General features: G+C 38.2%; 1 protein-coding gene across 1 annotated transcript; it reads left to right on the top strand.

Moving 5' to 3' along the window:
* Nucleotides 1-1,644: 1,644 nt before the first annotated feature.
* Nucleotides 1,645-19,579, top strand: LOC116879223 (pancreatic triacylglycerol lipase). The gene is made up of 13 exons (XM_032877274.1): nt 1,645-1,899; nt 2,039-2,084; nt 3,256-3,410; nt 8,162-8,284; nt 10,286-10,420; nt 11,173-11,284; nt 12,473-12,592; nt 12,700-12,819; nt 13,346-13,464; nt 15,797-15,926; nt 17,447-17,555; nt 18,117-18,281; nt 19,496-19,579. The coding sequence occupies exons 2-13, from the start codon at nt 2,039-2,041 to the stop codon at nt 19,557-19,559; spliced, it is 1,398 nt and encodes a 465-aa protein (XP_032733165.1). The 5' UTR covers nt 1,645-1,899; the 3' UTR covers nt 19,560-19,579.
* The last annotated feature ends 4,859 nt before the right edge of the window (nt 19,580-24,438 follow it).

Below are 24,438 nucleotides of genomic sequence, written 5' to 3'. Positions count from 1 at the left end.
CTAAATCTATAGCCTATATTGAATAAAGACGGCCCAAATTATGGATTACGTTTTGTACTGTCTAAAATTTCCCACCTGAAAATTTGGTGTGAATTTGGTAATTCACCAAGAATGTAGTTTACTTCAGAGTGAAATCCAGAGTTTGGCTCACTCTCTCTCTCTCTCTCTTTTTTTTTTTTTTCATTTGTTTACTTGCTTGTTCTGAGTTAAAAGAGGTTCAGAAAATTATAGGGGTGCATGGGTGGTTCAGTCGTTGAGTGTCTGCCTTTGGCTTAGGTTGGGATCCTGGGGTCCTGGGATCGAGCCCCATGTCGGGCTCCTGCTCAGCAGGGAGTCTGCTTCTCCCTCTCCCTCTGTCTGCCACTCCTCCTGCTTGTGCACTTGCTCTCTCTCTCTCTCTCTGTCAAATAAATAAATAAAATCTTGAAAAAAGAAGAAAGTTATAATTTACTAAGAGACTGTGTAGATAATTGTTTTGGAGCAATTATGCAAACTAAATTGCTTTTTGTATCCGTTTCCTCACTTGTTCACTCATCCCACAGACATGTGTTAAGGACCTGCTATGATTGCTTCTCAGCCTTTTGGCTAAGATCAAGTATAAGGGCCTGCGATGTATCAGGTGGGCTCCACGCTAAGGAGGGACAACAAGGCCCAGAGAATTCCACCCTTCTCAAAGTTTTTGGCCCACAACTGATCATGATGGGTGGCAAATGAAGAAAGTTCAAAAGAGAGGTGTGCTCCGAGGAGAGAGGGAAACCAGCTTAATCAGGGTTAGACAAGAGTCCCTAAGGAAGAGATCAAATGCTGAGACAAGAAGGACTCCGTGGGGATTGGCTTGACTCCCATCCATGGAATCCCTTCCTGGTGTCTTCTGTTCTGATTTTTTTTGTCCTTCTGTCCTTGCCCAACTATTTTGAACTTTCTCCTTATACACGAATAATTTCATTGCTTTTTTTCCTGTACCTATAAAGTTTGTCAAGGAACTGAATTATTCCTTGACCATTTTTGACCGGCAAATATGGCAATTTCATAGGATTCAACTTATATCTGTGACACTATCAAGCTGAATGGCTCCAATCTCTTAAAATTATGGTATCCCATTACAGTATTTTAAAAATTTATTTTAAGCAATCTATCACCAACTGAAAACATTTCAGTTCTCCTCTATCAAATGCTTCTCTTTCAGAGTATTTTCCCCAGACGATTTTTTTCCAGGTTGAATTTTATTTTTCTCTCCTATTCTTAATCTTATTTGATGGTGAGGTCACCATTTCCACCTCTTGGCTCTTGGAAGGACCCCCAACTCCTTTTGTCAGTTCATTTATTCTTTTCTCCATGTTATTATTGAGAAATAAGCTAGTTCTGTAGGCTATCAAACTAAAATAACGACAACTTTCCTAAAAGGAATGAGCCCTCTTGAAGAATGGCTTCTAATTTCATGCTTTTGAGGGTAAGGCAAGGTTATGCGAAAACTGCTGAAGCTGGTAAGATTTTAGTATTTGTTTTCAAGACTGCTGTTATCAAATCTGTGAAAACAATTCAGTTTCACACATATGCACACAGCAGCACAGAGAACTGTGAACGTAAAATTAAAAAAAGGTGGGGGAGGCGGCAGACTAGAATCCTTCGCTACAATGAAATTACGGTGATTCTGAGCATTATGTAATCTCATTGGAAGAGAACAGTCTGTATGAACCCTTTTCTCATCTTCCCACAAGGAAACTTGACCTACTCTATCAATCTTGGTTTATTTATGATTAAAATTATAAATGCACACTTGGAACGTCGTCTGTTTTCATGCCACTTTTCCATGGAACTTCTCAAACTGATAAGGTTTGCTTATAAAAGGATCTGCAAGGCGCTATCTGGTTGTGTGTGGAACCTGATGGAACTGCCAGGGTGAGTCAGGAACGTGCTTCCCAAGCCTCATTTACTAGAATTTACCGATTTTCCTTCAGAGCTCTAACTGAACTTGAATTATGCTAATGTTTTAAAAACTTATTTAGCCACACTCAATCGTATTTTTTACTTTTTTTAGATGCTGCTAATCTGGACCCTATCACTGCTGCTGGGAGCAGTCGTAGGTAAGAAAAGATATTTATGTAGTGCTGTAAGTGACTTCCTGCTTCACACTTTCCAGAAAATTTATGATGCCTGAACTCAAGTCACTATGGCATAAGGAGTAGAACAAAAAAGATACATGATTAAGAGTACAAGCTCTTGGAGTAGGGTTGCTAGATAAAATCTAAGATAACTAAATCTGAACTTCAGATAAATATTTCAGATAATCAATGAATATGTGACACAAAGTTATACTAAAATGTATTCATTGTGTATCTGAAACTCACATGTGACTTTTATTTTCATTTGGTAATCTAGCAACCCTGGCTTGGAATCAAGGGTGGAAGTTGAGCCGTTTCTACCCGCCACAGGTGTATTAACCTGAGCAAAATTCTTACCCTCTCTGTGCTTCACTATCCTCATCTGTGAAATGGGCGTATAATACCTATGCTAACACAGGATAATTGTGAGACTTACATAAGTCCTGTAAATTGTCTTACCTGGCCCCTGGCACGTAGTGACATTTTGAGAATGTCACCCCCACAACAACTACTGCTCCTACGCCTACTATTAATCTATACTTTATCCTCCCGGATATCCCTTCCTTTGTGTTGTTCTTGTATGAGTTAACATCCAAGCATAGAGTTGTGTCAAACCATAGACTTTCTGCTTGATTTTTCACGAGCCGCTTCTTCATCATGGGAATCCAGAATGCTTGTCAAACATAGGTCAGAGACCTAAATTCTCAGCGAGGTAGAGATATAAAGTTTTGGCATTTGCTTGAAACTTAAGCTTTCTACCCAAAGCCCAACATGAGAAGATGTTCTGTAAAGAACTGAAAACCTCACCCCTCTCTATAAAGGCTTGGAGACACAAGGTTGCTTTTTCCTTGGGCACCGGTGGCCCAAGGAAGACATCCACATTGAGAAGCAAAACTGGGTCCCAGCACGGGACTGGACAGAGATGCGAGGAGAGTCGGGTGGTTGTACATTGTAAAAATGAGGGACAGAAGCCTATCTTTAGCTGGGATGCTGAAGCTGTTTTGTGAGTACATTGATAGGAAGATGTCTGGGGATGCAAAGGAAGCAAAGAGCCCACAAAATGTAATTTAACTCATATTTTGGCAGAAAGACCATTAAAAAAAGAGAATTCTGATTAAACTAACATCCTTGAAATGCTTCTGGGTGATTACAGGAAAAGAAGTCTGCTTCCCAAGACTTGGCTGCTTTAGTGATGACGCCCCATGGGCAGGAATTGTGGAAAGACCCCTCAAAATACTGCCTTGGGCTCCAAAAGATGTCAATACTCGCTTCCTCCTATATACTAATGAGAACCAGAATAACTTTCAAGTAAGAGAACTCACTATTTTCAGAACTAAGTCCTATCCATTTTATGTAATAAGATTACTAAATTTTTAAGTTTTCCAAAGAGAACAGATTAGTGGAATTTGCATCTTTGTAGACTTTTGGGGCAGTGAGGTTAAGTATTATTTTACGTAACTTTATAAAAGGTCATTAACTTGATTAATGGATTAACTTAATTATTCTCTTTTTGTTTTAATTTAGATTCACTTTATTTTCTATTAAAGAATGATTGATATGCAATATGGTATTAGTTTCAGGTGTACAACGTAGAGATTCGTTATATAAAACCATTATGAAATGATCACCATAATAAGTCTAGTTACCATGTCACCATACAAAGTTGTTTCAATATTTTTGGCTATATTCTCTATGGTGTACATAAATCCTCTTGTCTTATTTATTTTACAACCGGAAGGTTGTACCTCTTAATCCCCTTCACCTAGTTCATCCATCCCCCCACCTCCATCCCTGCTGACTACCATTTCAATTTACTCCCTGTGTCTATGAGTCTTGTTTGCTTATTCATTTGTTTTGGTTTTTTAGATTCATATATAAGTAGAATCATATGGTACTTGTCCTATCTAACTTATTTCATTTAGCATAATACTCTCTAAGTCCATCCACGTTGTCATGAATGGCAAGATTTCATTCTTTTTATGGTTGAGTAATATTGCTATATAATATTATATGTTATATATAATAACATATATTATATATCTTCTTTATTCATTCATCTATCAGTGAACATTTAGGTTGCCTGCTTATCTTGGTTATTGTAAATAATACTGCAGTGAACATAGGGGTGCAAATTTCTATTCAAATTAGTGTTTTCATTTTTTTCAGATAAAAACCTAGAAGTGGAATTGCTGGATCATATGGTAGTTCTATTTTTAATTTTTTGAGGAACATCCGTTCCATTTTTTATTGGTGACTGCACCAGTTTACATTCCCACCAACAGTGCATGAGGGTTCCCCTTTTCCACATGCTCACCAACACTTGTTAATTCTTGTCTTTTTAATAACAGCCATTCTGACAGGTGTGAGGTGATATCTTACTATGGTTTTGATTTGCATTTCCCTGGTGATGAGTGATGTTGAGCATCTTTTCATGTGCCTTTTGGTATCTGTATATCTTTTTTGGAAAAACGTCTATCTAGATTCTCCACTCACTATTTTATCCGACTATTTTTTTCTGATATTGAGTTGTATGTGTTCTTTATATAACTTGGGTGTTAACCCCTTAATAAATATAACATTGGCATATATCTTCTGCCATTCAGTAGATTGTCTTTCATTTTTGTTGATGGTTTCTTTTGCTGTACAAAGGCTTTTTCGTTTTATGTAGTCCCATTTGTTTACCTTTTCTTTTGTTGTTCTTGTCTAAAAATATCGCTAAGCAAAAAATATTGCTAAGGCCAATGTCAAAGAAATTACAGCCTATGTTTTCTTCTAGGAATTCTATGGTTTCAGGTCTTACATTTTGTCTTTACTCTGTTTTGAGCTTATTTTTTTATATGGTGCAAGAGTGGGTTCCAGTTTCATTCTTTTGTTTGTGTCTGTCCAACACCATTTATTGAAGAGCCTATCTTTGTCCCACTGTATATTCTTGCCTCCCTTGTTGTACACTAGTTAACCATATAAGTACGGGGTTATTTCTGGGCTATTTTGTTCCATTGATTTATGTTTCTGTATTTTTGCCTGTACTTTATTGTTTTGATTACTATAGCTTTGTAGTATTGTTTAAAATTGAGAGTTTTGTTTTTCTTTTTCAAGATTGTTTTGGCTACTCAGGGTCTTTGGTGGTTCCATATAAATTTTAGGATTATTGTTCTAGTTCTATGAAAAGTGTCATTGATGTTTTTATAGGGATTGCATTGAATTTGTGTGGCATTGAACTGCTTTGGGTAGCATGAACATTTTAATATTAATTCTTCTAGTCAATGAGCAAGGTAATCTTTTCATTTATTTGTGTTGCCTTCACTTTCTTTCATCAGTGTCATAGTTTCCAGAAGATAGGTCTTTCACTTCCTTGGTTAAATTTATTCCTAGGTATTTTATTCTTTTTGATGCAATTATGAATGAGATTGTTCTCTTAATGTCTCTTTCTCATATTTCATTATTATGTATAGAAATGCAACAAATTTCTGTATATTGATTTTGTATCCTGCAACTTATTGAATTCATTTTTTAGTTCTAATAGTTTCTTGGTGGAGGCTTTAGGGTTTTTGATATATAGTATCCTGTCATCTGCAAATCCTGACAGCTTTACTTCTTCTTTTCCAGTTTGGATGATTTTATTTCTTTTTCTTGCCCAACTGCTGAGGCTAGGATTTACAATACTATGCTGAATAAAAGTGGCAAGAGTGGGCATCCTTATTTTGTTCCTGATTCTAGAAAAAGAAAAGCCTTCAGCTTTCACTATTGAGTATGCTGTTAACTGTGGGTTTGTCATATATGTCTTTTATTTGTTGGGTTATATATCTTCTGTGCCCAATTTATTGAGGTTTTATCATAAATGAATGTTGAATTTTGTCAAATACTTTTTCTGTATCCATTGAGATGATCGTATGATTTTTATTCTTTGTTTTGTCAATGTGCTGTATCACATTAGTTGATATGTGGATATTGAGCCATCCTTGCATCACTGAAATAAATCCCACCTGATCATGATAAATGATCCTTTTAATGTATTTTTGAATTCAGTTTGCTGCTATTTTGTTGAAGATGTTTACATCTATGTTTATCAGGAATATTGGTCTGAGTTTGTTTGTTTGTTTGTTTGTTTTATAGTGTTTGTCTGGTTTTGGTATTAGATTAATGCTAACCCTGTAGAATGAGTTTAGAAACATTCATTCTTTCCTCTTTAGTATTTTGGAATTGTTTGAGAAAGATAGGTTTTAAGTTTTCTTTAAATGTTTGGTATAATTCACCTGCGACTCAGTCTAGTCCTGGACTTTTATTTGCTGAGAGTATAATTACTGATTCGATCTCCTTACTAGTAATCGGTCTGTTCAGATTTTATATTTCTTTCTGATTTAGTCTTGAAAGATCGTTTATTTCTAGGACTTTGTCCATTTTTTTCTAGGTTGTCCAACTTGTTGTCATATCACAGTTAGTAGTAGTCTACTATAATCCTTTGCATTTCTGTGGTATAAGCTGCAACTTCTTTTTCACTTTTCATTTTATTTATTGGCCCTCTCTGTTTTTTTTCTTAATGAGTCTGGCTAAAGGTTCATCAATTTTGTTTACACTTCAGAGAAATAGTTCTTAGTTTTATTGATCTTTTCTATAGTTTTCTTTAAGTCTCTATTGCATTTATTTCCCCTCTGATATTTATTATTTCCTTCCTTCTATTAATTTTGGGTTTTATTTGTTCTTCTTTTTTTAGTTCCTTTAGGTATGAGGTTAGATTGTTTATTTGAGCCTTTTCTTATTTCTTGATGTGGGCCTGTATCACTGTAAACTTCCCTCTTAGAACTAACTGCTTTTGCCGTGTCCCATAGATTTTTGAAAATATTGCATTTACATTTTTATTTATCTCAAGATATTGATTTAACTAGATCTTCGATTTCTTCCTTGACCCATTGATTGTTTAATAGCATGTAGTTTAGTCTCCACCTGTTTGTATTTTTTTTCCACTTTTCTTCTTATAGTTGATTTCTAGTTTCATGCCAGTGTTATCATAAAATATGTTTGATATGATTTCAATCTTCTTAAATCTATTGAAGCTTGTTTTGTGGCCTAACATTTGACTTATTCTGGAGAATGTCCACATGTACTTGAGAAGAATGTATATATTCTGCTGTTTGGGGATAGAATGTTCTGTGAATATATGTTAGTCCATCTGTTCTAAGGTGTCATTTAAAATCACTTTTTCTTTATTGCTTTTCTGTTGGGAGATCTATACATTGATGTAAACACAGTGTTAAATCCCCCTGCTATTATTGTATTACTATCAATTTCTCCCTTTGCGTCCATTAGTATTTGCTTTATATAATTAGGTGTTTCTATGTTGAGTGCAGAAATTTTTACAAGTGTTATATCTTCATATTGGATAAATCCCTTTATCTTTACATAAATTCCTTCTTTGTTTCTTATTATAGCCTTTGTTTTAAAGTCTATTTTGTTTGATATAAGTATTGCTACTCCAGCTTTCTTTTTGTTTCCATTTACTTAGAATACCTTTTTTCATCCCCTCATTTTTAGTCTTTAGATCTGAAATGATCTAAAATGATCCAGTAGACAGCCTATAGATTGGTCTTGTTTTTTTAATCCACTCAACCACCCTTTGTCTTGACTGGAACTTGATATCATTTTTATCCTACCTCCATGTCGCCATGTAATAAACACTCTGAATATAGTTATATATAATATATGTATACATATATATAAACTCTCCCAATATTATATATAATATCCCAGCATTATATATGTGTGTGTATGTGTGTATAAAATTGTACACACACATACACACACACAAAGCCTTCTGTTGTTTGGAAACAAAACCCCTACATCAATATTATAGCCGACATTTATTCTGAGTAGAACAACTGCAAAAATGTTATGATGTCTGGAACTTGATGATTGCAAATAACCTGCCTGTAATAGGAGAATCCTTACTCACAAGGATCTCAAGTCTTGATGGTGTTCTCCTACCTGCTGCCTTCCTCCATGTACAAATGGTTCTGTTGGACATATAAAAAACTGAACATTAAACACTTTTCTTCCCCAAATAGGAACTTGCTGCAGACCCATCAACCATCACAGACTCCAACTTCAAAACAGATAGAAAAACCCGCTTTATTATTCATGGATTCATAGACAAGGGAGAAGAAAACTGGTTGTCCAATTTGTGCAAGGTGAGGCATGATAATCAATTAAGGGAAGGTTGTTCCCAGAATGGTGATTAACAATGGGGAAGGCACAGGTTGCAACCGATCAGGACAAATACCAGCCACCATGGCATCAGGGAATCATCGGACTCTCCTGGGGTTTCAAGGGGAGGCCCGAGGGGTGGTAGGGTGTAGAGGGGACCAGGGACAGTCAGGGCAGCCAGGTTGGCAAGCATTTGGTGGCTCTAGGTAGTGGTTATTTAATAACTAATACAGAGATATTTCAAAACTTTAGCAACAGATGTTGCCCTACTGATGCAATATTAGTTGTGTTTTCAATAACTTTAATTTTTTCAGTAGGTTTTCATTTCTATATGAAGAACTAAGATAACTTATTTTGCCCAAACTAATTGTTTTCCTTTGATTTTCACTTGCTACTCTTTGATCCCCGGTGGTAGCAATATCTGGGAAAACTGTGTAGGTTTTCATTTTCAGCTTCTGTTTTTTCAACCAGAGTGATCCAATTTTCTTTAATTTGCCTTTGGCCGTGTGCCCCAGGATAATGAAGAACTAAAAGATAGAAAATCAAATAGAACATATTTTTCCTAGCAACTGCCAGGGCTTGAGGAACATTATCTTTGATTCATCTATTCAACAAGCATTAATGGCCAGCATGGAGCACAGGTGCAGTCATTTCTTCTGAGGTCCAAAAAACAAGACACAACGATCATCCTAAACACTATTAATTTCAGACCTGTCTATGACTTGAGCCAAAGGCTGGATTGAGTCAACTCTAGAGACTATCCGCCGATCCTGGAGACAGACAAAATAAACAGGCTTCACTTCACAAGTGTAAAAATAATCAGCAAAACCCTAATTTGTCTTCTAAAATAATTTAAGCCAATGATTGTTAGGGGGAGGGTAGAAATCGATTTTTATACAATGAAGGAAAAAGACAAAGGGATTCTTAGCTCAAAGGGAATGTAAATTTTTTTAGATATATGTATCTAAAATTTTTTAGATATGTGTACACAGTCTTCACAGGTTGTGAGCAACTACATGGTTTCTTTGTGGTAAAAACAAACAAACAAACAAACCAAAAAAAAAAAAAAAACAAAACCCAAAAATGGATTACCCTAGAAGGTCAAAGGTCTTAGACTCTAGTTCTAACTCTATCCTTAGCCAACCATGACATTAGCAAATCATTTTCCCTCTTTGGAGATTTCTATCTATAAAATAAAAGAATTGGAGGTGATTTCTAAGATTGCTTCATCCTCCTGAAGGTCTTGGGGAAAAGGTGGGGATATGTATAACCATACACATACCCAAACAAACAAAATTCCTCCCAGATCTAATATTCATGAAACTATCATTGACCTGCATCAACAAAGCTTCCAGTATATATCTAGTGGGTTATGCTTTTATGTGAAGTAATTCATCAGTAATATAAAATAAAATATTTTCATCCAAAAACTTTGATTGTTCTTTCCATCATGGAAAAGCTTACCCATTTATGTTCAGTATATTTATTTAAGGGAGCCCTAACATAGCCTTTCATTTATTCATTCATCCAGTAAATATTTATTGAACACCTACTATGTGCCAGGAACTATTTGAGGCACTGAGGATACAACAGTGAACAAAACATTCCTGGGATGCCTTCTAGTAAGGGACAATGTCCTGGGATGCATTCTAGTAAGGACAACATAGGCTTATGACATTTATGATGCTCTGATGAGACAATCCACTGTACCCCATTTTATACATCTCTCCCTGCAACAAATGTCTATGCATCTGTAGATAGCCTAAGATAACCAGTTCCTGCTATGGCCAGACCCTCAATTTGGAGCCAATGTTAAACTTCAAAAAGAATTTCATATCCATAGTTTTGTTCATTGTTGTGGGGTTAAAAATAAGCTTGATGATATATAAGTCATAGAGGAAATTTACCCTCATTCTCAAATGTGTTAATTATTAATTTATAAATATCCTGAATTCTTTACCTATTCATTGTGTCTGTTCCATCAGAACCTGTTCAAAGTGGAAAGTGTGAACTGCATCTGTGTGGACTGGAAAAGTGGCTCCCGCACTGGTTACACGCAGGCCTCCCAGAACATCCGGATTGTGGGGGCAGAAGTGGCTTATTTTGTTGAAGTTCTTCAGGTAACTCCCTCTAGGTTGTATAAAAGTCCATGCACATTGCTCTCCAGATTCTCTGTAAAAATTAAAAAAAAAATTGCTGTAGGCATGATAATTACTAAAGACATTCCTCTATTAAGATTTGACTTTGCCTGTGGTTGAAAAGAAAAATGCAAAATCAATCATCAACCAATCTAGATTTGGGCTTCATCAATATTCCTCTTAAAATAAAAAGAAAACTAGTTGTTTTTTTTTTTAAGTGATGTTACTCAAGCAATTGGCTAGGTTGCTGCTACTGAATTCCATCAGTATTCCTTTCATTTTACCGTTTATTAAACCAAGTAGGTGTGATAATGTCAACTTCAAGATGAAACTACCTTGGTTTTGGTTATATTTTTAATTTTTTTAACAGAGCACAATGACACCAAACTAATCTGCTTTGGTAACTAAAACCTTAAAAAAATGTTAAACAGGAATCTCCTCAAGTAATTGCTTTATTATTTGCTAACCCATATATTTGCTTTACCACTTCTGGGTAACAATTCCTCGTACCCAGCAAGGGTTCCTCTACATAGTAAAACAACAAAAGAGAGCCCAGATTCCACCAGCTTAAACATTAGACCATTGCCATTTTCTATGACAACTGAAAAAAAGTCATGAAAATCAGTTGCTTTGAAGGGGTGGCATGTTTTCATGTTTTGCAAGGATCTCCTTCTGTGGCCATCTTGAAGTTTGCAGTATTAGGAAATATTCTGAAGAGATTTTCTTTCCAACAGTCAGCGTTTGGGTACTCACCTTCCAATGTCCACATCATTGGCCACAGCCTAGGCTCGCACGCAGCTGGAGAAGCCGGAAGGAGGACCAACGGGACTGTTGGACGAATCACAGGTTGGTCAAAACAGTAAATACTGAAAAATTGGACTCAGTGTAGCCTATATGAGGTCCAAACGGATGGAAATTTGGCGTTTTCTGAATTGGTCCACACGATCAGAAATCAGTCTGTTCTGAGGCCTTGTGAATTTTTTGTTGATATTGATCTTTGGCCTACAGAGCTTTATTTAAAAAATATATATATATATAGTATATGACTAAAATTTTAATTAAGAACATCGGGAGGTCTATTTTTCTATTGTCAGGCATTCACAAAGGACAAGTTTCATAAATAGAATAAATAGCATAAATAATAGAATAAATAACAAAGAGAATTAAACCCAAGAAGCTCAAAAATGCATAATTAATTATATTCTGCTTCAGTAGCAATTGATAATTATCCCAGTCCTCATTGAACACAAGCCAAGAGTGGCAGGGAACAGGTGATCAGGATGGGCTAACCAATTCTGCATGCTCTCATTAGATAAAAAATAGTATTTCACAAATCTCAGACTGGTTGCACTTGGCCAGTGGGATCACATGGTACATACCCAGACCCTAAAACAACCTTGCAACCTTATAGGAAAGACTTTGCTATCCTGGATCTGTGAGGGGACCACTTCAGGAAGCACCCACTTTCCTCTTCCATCATCCCACTCTGTCTCTGACCTTCTGACTCTTTTTGATTTTGGATAAACTGGTCACATTTGGATTGGTGGGGGCATCTAGATGTCTATCATTAGTTTGCTGGAGACAACATTCTTTCTCATAATCCGTAAATGTTTACAAGAGCCTGCTCAGCCAGGCCCTCTGCGAAGCTGTGGTCTTGGTGACCATGAATACCAAAGTCTTGCCTCACAGGATTTTGCAGTAGAATGGGAACTCCTTTATCCTGACCAGCTTTTAGGAGTCTCCCAGAATCTGTCTCTTTCCTTGTAACTGCTCTTAGTAGCTGGGATTGGCCCAGGGACTAAGCATCCATAAGTAGAGCCAAATTCCATGGTTTGAGGAAAATTCACTATAATGCAAATAGAAAATTAGACACAGAAAGTGTAAGAAAATGATAAGGTCAGGAAGAACTAGCTTATCTCATTCCAGGCCCAAGTCATGGCTCCCGCCAATGCTTGCACTTGAGTGGGTAATTAATGAAGAAAGCTCAATGTGGGTGTACACTGATATTAACACGACACATTCTATTTACCTTAGGGTTGGACCCAGCTGAACCGTGCTTTGAGGGCACGCCTGAATTAGTCCGATTAGACCCCAGTGATGCCCAGTTTGTGGATGTAATTCACACAGATGCTGCCCCTATAATCCCCAACATAGGTGAGTCAAGTCATCTGCAAGTGTTTCTGGGTCCACATATTAGAGTGTTCTAAAGTGTCTGAGTCTATACATCAACATCAACTTTCTCATATTTTAATATTCCTTAGGTTTCGGAATGAGTCAAACTGTAGGCCACCTAGATTTCTTTCCAAATGGAGGAAAAGAAATGCCCGGATGTCAGAAGAACATTCTCTCTCAGATTGTTGACATAGATGGGATCTGGGAAGGTAAAACCATTATGTGCATGAAGAGATTTTCTTAGGGCAAAATTTGTGTTTCACTTTTTACTAAACTTGTTAAATATTTTGGTACAGGTCTCATCTTTTCTACAACAAAGGACTTTTAATCCAAAATATAGGCTTTTCACTGGGGAAAGTGGGCAGGAGGAGACTGTAGAAAGACAATGTATTTGTAGTCAACTTTCCAATTCAGAATTTCCTAATTCAGGGAATGCTTTAGTAAGTTGTCCTTCTATCCATATGGATGAATTTCTTCCTTTTTCAGATGACGAATTTCTTGGTCCTGAAGTTATTTTTCTATTTCATTTAGCTATGGCATTGCTATTAAAATCTTAAATGACATTTAATTTCTAATTGCATCACAAATCACAAATACACTTCATAGATGATTTTGTTCCATGACCACCATGAGCTCCCACGAATTAGAAAATTCTATTCAACCACCATGTTCTAGTTGTGACATTAACTTGACAAAATAAAATCTGCTATTAATGTGTACTGTCTGATTTCAAAGGAACTCGTGACTTTGTGGCCTGTAATCACTTAAGAAGCTACAAATATTACTCTGATAGCATCCTCAACCCTGATGGCTTTGCTGGATTCCCGTGTGCCTCTTACAGCGTTTTCATTGCAGTAAGTAGAAGCTGCCTTGTACCTAAAGAATTTTGTGACCATCACTTCTCATAATGGGTGTAGTTCACTGTATGTGACATGCATTCAGTGAATGTCACTATATGATTGCCACATTATACTTTTAATTATATATATATATATATGTATATATATAATTTATTTATTTATTTTACAGAAAGAGAGATCACAAGTAGGTAGAGAGGCAGGCAGAGAGAGGAGGAAAGCAGGCTCCCTGCTGAGCAGAGAGCCCCATGTGGGGCTTGATCCCAGGACCCTGAGATCATGACCTGAGCCAAAAGCAGAGGTCTAACCCACTGAGCCACTCAGGTGCCTCTATATATTTTTATTTTTTAATGAAATATAGTTGACATATGTATTTATCATAATAGTGATGAGACATTGGAGAACTTTAGAAAAATGGGCTTGTGTACTGAGATGTTCCGTATCTAACTTGTTCTCTATCCCTTCAGTGTGTATCAGGCAAAAGTTCAAACTGGTTTTAGAAATAATTATAACTAAAAAAAGTCTATGGACATCTGAGCTATGGCTACAGGATGCTGATAAATATGGAAAACTTGTCTTAAATGCTGACTCTATAAAACTATATCATTATGTGCTTGTGGATATTTCTGTGCAACCTCATAATTGCCAAGTTTTTGTTTGTTTGCTTGCTTGCTTTTGAGTTTTCATCTTGTTTGGTATTCGCTAGGTATCTGGATTAGGATCCTTACATGTGATCTTGAAAATGATGTATCTGTTGCCTGTTAATTTTTATTGTTCTTCCTTTCATTATAATTTTTCACAATAAAAATATACAACCTATATCATTTAATAAAGAAAATTTTAAATAACACACCAGGTGAAGTCATAATTATCAAGATGTATAACTTAGTGCCAAAGAGAAAGGACCTGAAAGCTGGTTTCACCATTAATTGGTTGAATGATTTGGACAAAATATTTAACCTCTCTCTAAGGCAGTTTTTTCATTTCTAAATGTAAATAATAACGGTAAACTCCATTGGTTTTGTGGGAGCATTTAATGAGATATGTTTTAGTTCCTTAGCTCAGAATCTAAAATACCATAATTGGCATTCAGCACCTGTTGGCTCTATGTGTGTTGGGAGGATACATAGTAGAGCTGTGCACAAACAAGATCACCATCCCCTTTCTTTGGTTTAACTTTATTTTTATCGTGTTCCCCAATCTCTAGATAATGGGGAAAATTAACAAAGAAGCTTTAGGTTTTATTCAGTTAAAATTTAGTCTGAGTTCAGTAATATAAACAGGTTTTTTTAGGTGATGTTCAGACACTTTTATAAGGAAAAGTTCTCAGTTTTGCATATTTCTCAGCCTTTGGACCCTTTCATCATCTTCTCTCCAAGCTGGTATTGGGCACAGTGGTTATGGTGCTGGTGGCCAGTATGTGTGTAGGGCAGAGGGGAGGACCTGGGGGTCTGCATTATTGATGGATGTGCTGCTGGTGTCTGCAGATAATGTCTAGGAACATCAACTCTTCTGGCTTGGCCAACTTCCCCGTAGAGCTCTGGCCATTTCTTCCTGACCGGCTCAGTCTCTCCTTAACTTTTGTCAGATGCAGACCCTGAGACTTGGTCCAGTCCCCATCTGGTTCATTGATCCAAGAGTCTGCGCCTCTACTGTGGAGTAGGATTACCTTTCCATAGAAAAAGTTGTGATGTTTGTCCTTCCCACTCTGTTTTTCCCTCTTCCTCTCTTCTTCCCATAACTCCTGGCCCAGAAAGAGGACATTTTCCTAAGTGATATGTGTATTCTCCACACCCCAACCTCATAGCAAGTACTTAAGGCCAACTGGGGCATTTTCTGTTCACACTGGGAAAATTGTGAGGTCTGAATCCTTCAGACCTTAATATGCTAAAGTGGGAACTGAAAAATGTGAGAAAAACCTGACTCCTAATGGGTACTATTTTGCATATCGGAGCTGATGATCACCCCTTGCTCTTTCTTTTGCAATCTTTCTAAAATAAAATCTAACTATATGTAGGAAAATGGATGTCTTGAGCAACATACAGAAGCAAAAAGGAAAAGATTAAAATATATGTATAAGTATATATTTAAATTCCCTTTTTTGTATGATTTTTGCATTTTTGTTAGTGTCATGTTATTTAACAGTCAAATTTGTCATCGTAACTAATGAAATGCATTTTCTACCTTTGCTGAAACACTATGAAAGTTGTCTTTTGCCATCGTGACAGAATTGGCTTTCAAATATTTGAACTGCAACAACAGGTGGAAAAAGATGACACACTGTTAAAAGAAAGAGTGTCCTCATTCATCATTTGTTAATTTCCCCTAGAACAAGTGCTTCCCCTGCCCAAGCGAAGGCTGCCCGCAGATGGGTCATTACGCTGACAGATTTCCTGGAAAAACAAATGGAGTGAACCAGATATTTTATCTAAACACTGGTGATGCCATTAGTTTTGCTCGTAAGTATTATATGTGCCTTAAATTCACAATGCTATTTTACCATGTTTTACCACGTTCAGTGAAATGCGTGGAACTGTTCTTCAGTACAAAAGTTGTAAATGCTCCTTTCCAACATGGAAAACTTTTCAAAAGCTCTTGTGTTCAATGTAACTCTAGCTCATTGGAGTAAAAGAGCAGAATTTGGGAGCCTGAATGAACAATGATAGGAAAAGGAATTTCTTCGTGTTTTATTCTGGTGCCAAATTCAGGAGGTTTCTTTTGCTCCAGACTCTTCCAATTCAGTTAGAGATTTCATGGAAGCAAACTTCTGAGGTTCTGTATAAGCACAAAAGTAATCCGGGAGAGAGATACCAGAGATTGTGGGAATGGTAGGGAGCTGACAGATTTAAGAGATATTTAGGGTGGGAGGCTCCATGGGTGATAGGAATTAGTGGGTACAGGGATGGTGAGACATGTTCCTTCCTAGGTTGCAGAGGAAGAAACTATTTAGACTAGAGCCAGTGGTGTTGGCTGCACTGCAAAAAATAAGCCAAGTTTTATTCCCTCCTCAATTTGGCCCAGGCTAGCTCTAACTGGCATAAGCTGCTAGTTAACTATTGACTAATACCACAAAATGGTTACCATAACTTAATAACTTTCTGATGGCAAGGTAAAGCTGAATTAATAGATTTTTTAAAATAAATGTAGACAATGTAGACAAAAAAAAAATAGGACTCTAAAATGTGATGACCTATGAAAATAGTAAATTGAGGGGTGTCTGGGTGGCTTAGTCCGGTAAGCACTTGACTTCGGCTCCGGTCATGATCTCGGGGTCCTGGGATCAAGCCCCACATTGAGCTCCCTGCTCAGTGGGGAGTCTGCTTGTCCCTCTGTCCCTCCCCTAACTTGTGCTATCTCTCTCTCAAGTAAATAAATAAAATCTTTAAAAAATAGTAAACTGCTGAAAATGTCATACTCTACCCTCTTCCCACTTTCTTTTATCTTTTCTCTTTTTGGATTTTATTTATTTTATTTTAGAGAGAGAGAGAGTACGCCAGCTGGGGAAAGGCAGAAGGAGAGAGACAGAGAGAGAGAGAGAGTCAATCCCCAAGCAGATTCCACACAGAGCTCAGAGCCAGACACAGACACATCTCTCATGACTGTGAGATCATGACCTGAACTGAAACCAAGAGTTGGAGGCTTAACTGACTGGGCCACCCTGGTGCCCCCTTCCTACTTTCTTTTAAGATATAGTTCTTATAATATTCAAAATAAATTGTTAGGTTAAGAAACTGAAAACAGAATATATGACTTACATATACTACTTGATATCTACTGACTTTGGAAAGAGTCAGTGTTCCTGCATTGGCTTCACACGTGTCTTCTGAACATTTAGGTAAAGGAGATTATTTGATTGGAAGAACAATCAATCCTATATATAAATTATCCAAAATTCAGCAGCAATGGCATCCAAGTAAGCCTGTTTTAAACATATCTTCTCTACAAACTGACAGTTTGCAAATATTTTCCCCCTGTGCAGGATGGAGGTATAAGGTGGCTGTCACATTGTCTGGGAAGAAGGTTACGGGACATGTGCTAGTTTCTTTGTTTGGAAATAAAGGAAATTCTAAACAGTATGAAATTTTCAAGTGAGTAAAATATTATCCTACACTTCTTAAATGTCGGAATCCTTTGCCCATATAATGCAGTTATGAACATACACATTTATTCATTATATTTGGGAGTATAGTACCACCACACATCATTCCAAGGAAGATATAATTTTATCTTATATCTTAATACATTTCAGAATTCTGTTTCTGAATTTTTTCTCTGCTAGTTCCTGAGAAAACCACTGATGTTTGCTTTGATGCATGGCATCTGATTTATAATCAGTAAATAATTTTTCTGCCCACAAAACAACCGGGAAAAGATGACATGATGATGTCATCCTTCATTAAGTTGTGGGAGGTTTGTGACTAAAACATATTTGAAGTTTTATTAAAGTAAGGATGACTTTAAAGGAATATGAGTTATTGTTGGCAAATGACTTACCACTGAGTTGGCATATGTGTCTGCGTTTAATACCTTAGAATGGCGAATGTACCATCGATCATCTTACTAGAGATACATTGTAAGCTCATTTTAAAAATACTTATGTATATATTTGTATGTTGATGTATGTTTTCATTAACTTCTCAACTCCCAAGGGGCACTCTCCAGCCAGACAGCACTCACTCCAATGAATTTGACTCTGATGTGGACGTTGGAGACTTGCAGAAGGTTAAATTTGTTTGGTACAACAAGGTGATCAACCCAACTCTACCCAGAGTGGGAGCGTCCAAGATCATGGTGGAAAGAAACGATGGAAAAGTGTAAGTAATAAAAACCCCAAGAGATTTGCAGTCCTGAGTCACTCACACTATTCCCACTGGAAGTCTGCTGTAGGTTCAATCTCCGACAATGGTTCTCCTAAGCCATAGTCACCGTTGCTTCCTAGTACCTTCTGTTTCTTTAGGAAAAAGAGCAGAATTTTCAGGAAGAACTTTGAGAGATTTGTAGATACGATGTGTCATTTGATGCAAGTAAAGTGTTAAACTGAGAATCTGGCTTCATGATCCTGAAGTGGAAAGAGGGATTTCATTTAGCAACTGAGCCTTGTGTCATGACTCTGACAGCAGGTCACTGGCTGCTTCCGGGGAGGGGAAATGGGCAGGGTCAAGAAGGAGAGATTACAAAAGAACAGAAGAGTAATTTGGGGTAATGGATATGTTTACTCTCTTGATGGTGGTGACGGGATGAGAGTACTATTCTTGTCTCCATTAAAGATAATTAAATGAAAGCTTGGTACCATAATTCGTTGGCAGGAAATTTGACTCCAGCAAGTTCTTAACTACCACAAAACAAATTCAGTTCACTTTTATTCATATACCGATCATGTGTGCCTTTCCTTTCTCATGTCCTTTATCACTAGTAATGTTTAACCTTTAATTTTCTATCTGCGAGTCTTCTGGCCATCAGACCACAGGGAGGGAAATGAAGATGAAAAGAAGAGAGTGCCTTCTGAGTACCTTTTATGTACCAAGCCCTTTGCACATGCTTATGTATGTCATTGAAGAAAATGAGCTCCTAGGCAAACTAAGTTTTGTTCAGTCTTAGTGAGTAATGCTAGTCATTTCAATTTGGTTATTGAATTAAGTAAGAATGCCTAGTGAAGGTAACACCAGGACCTCGGAAATTTCCCTTGGGCTGATTTTTTATCATGCCACTGACCCTGCCCTTCCTAGGTTGCACTGATTGACAATAGCCAAGTGTTTAGTGGGTGCTTTAGGATATGGCAAATGAACGCTCCCTGTCCTTGGGGGCATCCAATGACACTTCCTCTCGGCTCTTGCGCAGCTATGAAAGAACACTGGAAAGGAGAATGCAGTCCTTTATACAGAAGAGGTCTGTGTTCCCTTGGCCAGTGTCTGGTCTCAGGCACAGGGAGTGGTTCTTGCTCAGACTGGGGAGATGAGAGGCTGTGTTATGCTCAACACACCAGCAGTCCACCAGGAAAAGCTGACTTTCTGTTGTTTTCTCTCTGCAGGTTCAACTTCTGTAGTCAAGAAACCGTGAGGGAAGATATTCTGCTCACTCTTACCCCATGTTAGGAGTCACTGACATGTGACCACTGCATATCTTACTGTTAATAAAATCTATTGGTGAAGCAATACATCTCTTCGTTATCATGTTCTTTTTTCCCATGACTCTTTTGGATAACACAATTAAAATCTGAAATTGGGGGCGCCTGGATGGCACGGTTAAGCACTTGCCTTTGGCTCAGGTCATGATCATCAAGGTCCTGGGATTGAGGCCCACATCAGGTTCCTTGCTCAGCAGGGGGCCTGCTTCTCCCTCTCCCTCTGCCTGCTGCTCTGCCTACTTGTGATCTCTATCTTGCTGTCAAATAAATAAATAAAATCTTAAAAAAAAAATAAATAAAATCCGAAATTTGGAGTTGGTCTGAAGAACCACAAATGATGGTTGAAGTTTGCTACATATTACATGGGCATTTGAGCTTGAGAAAATTGTTTCCTTGGCAGAGATGTCATATCCATTGTTAATATTATTGTTGTCATCCAGATCAGTTAAGACAGACTTTCAGATCCAAGATGACCCACATCCCAGGGTGTACACATGGCAAGTATCAAACTTGGCCACTTTCCCATCATCTTTACGTTCTGTGTCTGCTCCTAATCAGACATCTCAGGAAAGATGACACATAAGGAGACAAGGATGGGGCAGATCCAATGCTTCCTGACCAGTCTCCCTGCTCCCAGCAAACTCAAACTCCTCTCCTCTCTGCAGCCTTTTTAATCTTTCTAAAGCACAAATCAAAGATCCTCCTAATGGTCTCCAGGAAAGAACCCATATCCCTCATTAAGCCTTTGAGGTCCTTCTGTCCAGTTTTGAACTGAGGACTCTAGCACCATCTCTACCAAATTCCTTCTAGAAATCGATATGCTCGCACTACCCCCAACAGGGCCCTGATCTCAGCTGTGGCTAGACATTTGCACAAACTCTTCCACATCCTGGGATGTTCTTTCTCTTGTCTTCTTGCCTATTGAACTCCTCCTGATTCTTAAATTTGTGTGTAGACAGCATTTTTTCCAGGAAGTCTTTCTTCACCTCCATTTCCACATCCCCTAAGACTGGATGAGAGGTCCCCCACTGCATTACTGCTGCACCCAGAACTTCCTCCATCTCAGAACTTCTTTCTCTGGATCAGAATTGCTTATTTACTAGTCTGCATATCTCTCTTTAAGGCGTTTATGTGTTCTATATGGCTGGCAAATGCCTGGCAAGTAGTAGGAGACTAGTGACCTACTCAAGGACCATCTCAATGACCAATGACCATCTCACTGAAGGAAAGAATGAATGACTTCACTAGAGTCAAGTATTTAAAATTAGGCCATGTCCAATCACTGAGCACCAATCTGTGCTAGGTCTTGAAAGTTGGGTGGAGATTTGCCAAGAGGACATGGCTGGAAGAGGCAACAACATAGGCAAAACCACAGAGATGTGAAAATGTTTTTCATTCCATGTTTCACCAAAGTATATGCAAGTATATCAACATATGAAGATGTGTTTTGAGAACATTGATCTGTATTAATCAAGATGCTTCCATATGAACCGAAAGCTCTAATTCAAACTGCCTTACAACAAGGAATATACTGGTTCCCATGACTAGAAAGCCCAGAGGTGGGGAAGCTTGAGGTTTTATTGATCCAACAACTTCATGACCTCTTCAAGAGCCACTTTTTTTCCTGCTCCCATGCTTTTTTGTCTATGGTGTCTAATGGTTTTATACCTAGGCTTGCTCCTCTCCCAACTGAAGAAGGGCTGTTTACCACAGTTAAGACTATCCAGACCTTCTCTTTTACATTCAGTAGGAGACCAAAGGTATATCTCCCTCCCCATTTTCCCAAATAAAATCCCCGAGACTCACTCTGATTGGCCTGTGGCCTGATAAATGGAATGTGCCCATTGGCTTACCCCAGTCAGCGTGCACTACTGGATCATGTAGGAAGCCAGCATCTGCAACACACATGGACCCTGTATATGGGAGAGGAATGAATATTTGAATGGAAGGGAGGACTCCTGGAGGTTTGGCCAGAGCAACTAGATGGAGATACCATTGACTGAAATGACGGAGGAACAGATTTGAGGAGGGAGGTCAGGTTTAGTCCTGTCAAATTTGAGATGCTCATCAAACATCCAATTGCCATGTCAATTGAGAAGTTAAATATACGAGTACAGAGCTGAACTGAGGGTAAAGTTCTGGTTACACACATCAACTTTGGTGTCTTCAGTGTGTACACGAAACTTTTTGAGATGAGCACGTTTAATACATGTTGAGGGCTTAATCACTGTTTTTAATTATAATTACTATGAATTGTTCTTGGAACTTTTCTATAATACACTAATAATGATGAATAGCAAATAATGAAAGAAATGAATAAAAAGATTGTCTACAAATTTACTCAAGTAACAAGGTGGAACAAAGGGTTTTCAAAGAATTAAATCTTTCAAAATACATCTGTGAAAAACCCTTCTGTTAGGAAGGAAGGATATCCATTTTCATCATAATGGAGCAGTTTGCAAGTTTCTAATTGTTTTAAATGAATTGTTTGCTCAGATCATTTACCTAATTCTGATCTCAGTAAATTTTTAGGAAATATTCTTTCTTTTTTTTAAACAACATCACTTGATAGTGATTTTTTTTAAAGATTTGATTTATTTATTTGACAGACAGATCACAAGTAGGCAGAGAGGCAGGCAGAGAGAGAGAAGGAAGCAGGCTCCCTGCCAAGCAAAGAACCTGATGCAGGGCTTGATCCCAGGACTCTGGGATCATGACCTGAGCCAAGGCAAAGGCTTAACCCACTGAGCCACCCAGGTGACCTGGAAATATTCTTATTCCTAGAGGCCCAACTCAGATTTTTTCCTCCTTTTAGGTAGGAGTTCTAGATCCATTTGAAAGGATGAGCCAGTCCATGTATAGATGATTCCCTTTGAGCCTGAGATTTCTAACCCGTTCCTTGCTGGACTTTCTTTTCTGACAGGCTCCTTGAAAAGGCAGCTGACTGCCCCTCTATTTTGTTTTTGTTTTCCCTCACATATGCATTACACTTACAATCCACCAGGGCACGATTCTAAGTGCTTTATGCATATTACTCTTTTAATTCTGACAACACACTATAAAGTAGGTGCTCCTATTATCCCCATTTTCAGGGGAAGCATGAAGCACAGAGAGGTTATTATACAACTCCTGAGAACCAGACCCCAAGATGGGATCAGACATGCAAAAGATTTATTCAGGGAAATGTCAGTGAAGAGTAAAAGAGGAGAAAGCGAGAGTAGATAAGAAGAACCATCAGACCGCAATGCAGGTGTTAGAGGAGAGGAGAAAGGGAAGACAAGATTGGATTGAAAGAGACTCAGACCTCAGCAAAGTTCTGAAGAAGTCTTGGTCAGGTTCATGGAGAGTCCCCAAGTGAAGGAGGCCCTTTGCAAGGATCCTACCTCAGGCAGGAGTGAATGGGCTCTTGTTCCTTTGCCGTGCTCGGTCATTAGCTGAGGGCAGCTGGTGGAAGTGTGGCCTCTGCATGAATGACATGGTGGGTCCAACAGGTGGCATCTGAGCTGTCAGTCACCTCCTGTACAGGAGGTTCTCCTAAAGGGATCTGAGTGGCAGACCTCTGTGGGCACCACAGGGTCCCACCTTGTTCCTTTGCAGGTTTCTCTGTAAGTGATGCCAGCTTGGTACCATCCTCATTAGAACTGAAATTAAGTGTATTACTTAATTTAACAAACATCCGTGCAGTCTCCAAGACCATATTCCAGACATCACTCTTGGCACTATGGATGTGAAATAAATAATACATTCCTCATCCTCCCAGGAGTTTATAGTCTGGTGAGGGAACTGGACAGGGAAACAGGAATCAGTCTCAGAGAAGTATAAGTTACTTTGAGAAGACTGAGGAGTTGGTGTTTACTTTGGGGGAGAGGTAGAGGGAAGGGTAGGACAGAGAAAGGCTTCATAAAGTAGGAAACACAGAGGATCCAGATTTTAGCGCCTAATGCTCCCCAGGTGGCAATAGGGTCTGTGTGTCCTCAGTCTTCTCCTTGTTAGTCAGCCCACATGAACTGATGGGCTCTACTAATGGCTTTGAAAAGGACTCAGGAAATCTGGGCTACACTCCACAGCTGAGTTCATGTCCCACAGACAGGTCATCTCTGATAGAAGAAAAAGAAGTCAAGAGTTGACTGATGGTAAGTCTTACACCCACTTCCATAATAATACACAGGGACAAATTCTTCTAATACAAGAATACTTGTGTTTTTCCACTGAATGTGTATAAGTGTCAAGGCTATGGGGAAGACTTAGAAAATAGCTTTCTCAAGACAAAAACCCCTTTAGACAAACCAAGTTTGAACCAACCCTATTCTTCTCCCCAAATTCAAAAGATTGTTCTCTCACCAGATTACAAGGTACCTGGATATTCTGAACTTGATATTGAAGGAGAAGACAAGGACAGAGCTGATTGGCGGGAGGAAAGCAGCTCTTTGGCCCCATCCAGGCATGTGGACACCCCAGATGACAGCTGGCAGCTTCAGTGTCTCCTTTGTGACCTTCCAGGAGCCATACACAGTGAAGACAGGAGAGCTGTCTAGTAGAAATGGAATCATAGTTTCCAAAAAAGATCCATAGATCTGTGTACATATGAACCCTGCCCAATTCCCTGAAGCTGACCCAGAAGTTCACTCAGCATATTTCAGTTGTCACCATTATTTAAAGAAATCTTTCTATCTGCTACAGAATGAATGAATTAGTCTAAGAGACTTTACAGGCTTATCTTCATCTATTAGACCAATCTACCCTCCAGGGCATTAACTAGGAGCCAGTGCTTTAGAGCACGGTGTCTGTGGACAGATGGGGGAGTTTTCTCCCTGTGTTAGGAAAGAACACACCTTCATCTGATGCTG

The sequence above is a fragment of the Lontra canadensis genome, unplaced genomic scaffold (assembly GCF_010015895.1).
Source record: "Lontra canadensis isolate GAN:19392208 unplaced genomic scaffold, GSC_riverotter_1.0 scaffold3, whole genome shotgun sequence".
Lineage (NCBI taxonomy): Eukaryota > Metazoa > Chordata > Mammalia > Carnivora > Mustelidae > Lontra > Lontra canadensis.
Note: the sequence above shows the minus strand (reverse complement) of the source record. Positions and strands in the feature narration are given on the sequence as shown.

What these genes read in the sequence shown, in the direction of transcription:
- LOC116879223 (XM_032877274.1), top strand. Translation starts at nt 2,039, where the DNA reads ATGCTGCTAATCTGGACCCTATCACTGCTGCTGGGAGCAGTCGTAG. An exon ending in TGATGCCATTAGTTTTGCTC is followed by an intron (nt 15,927 to 17,446) that starts GTAAGTATTATA and finishes CCCCCTGTGCAG; the next exon opens with GATGGAGGTATAAGGTGGCT. An exon ending in GAAAGAAACGATGGAAAAGT is followed by an intron (nt 18,282 to 19,495) that starts GTAAGTAATAAA and finishes TTCTCTCTGCAG; the next exon opens with GTTCAACTTCTGTAGTCAAG.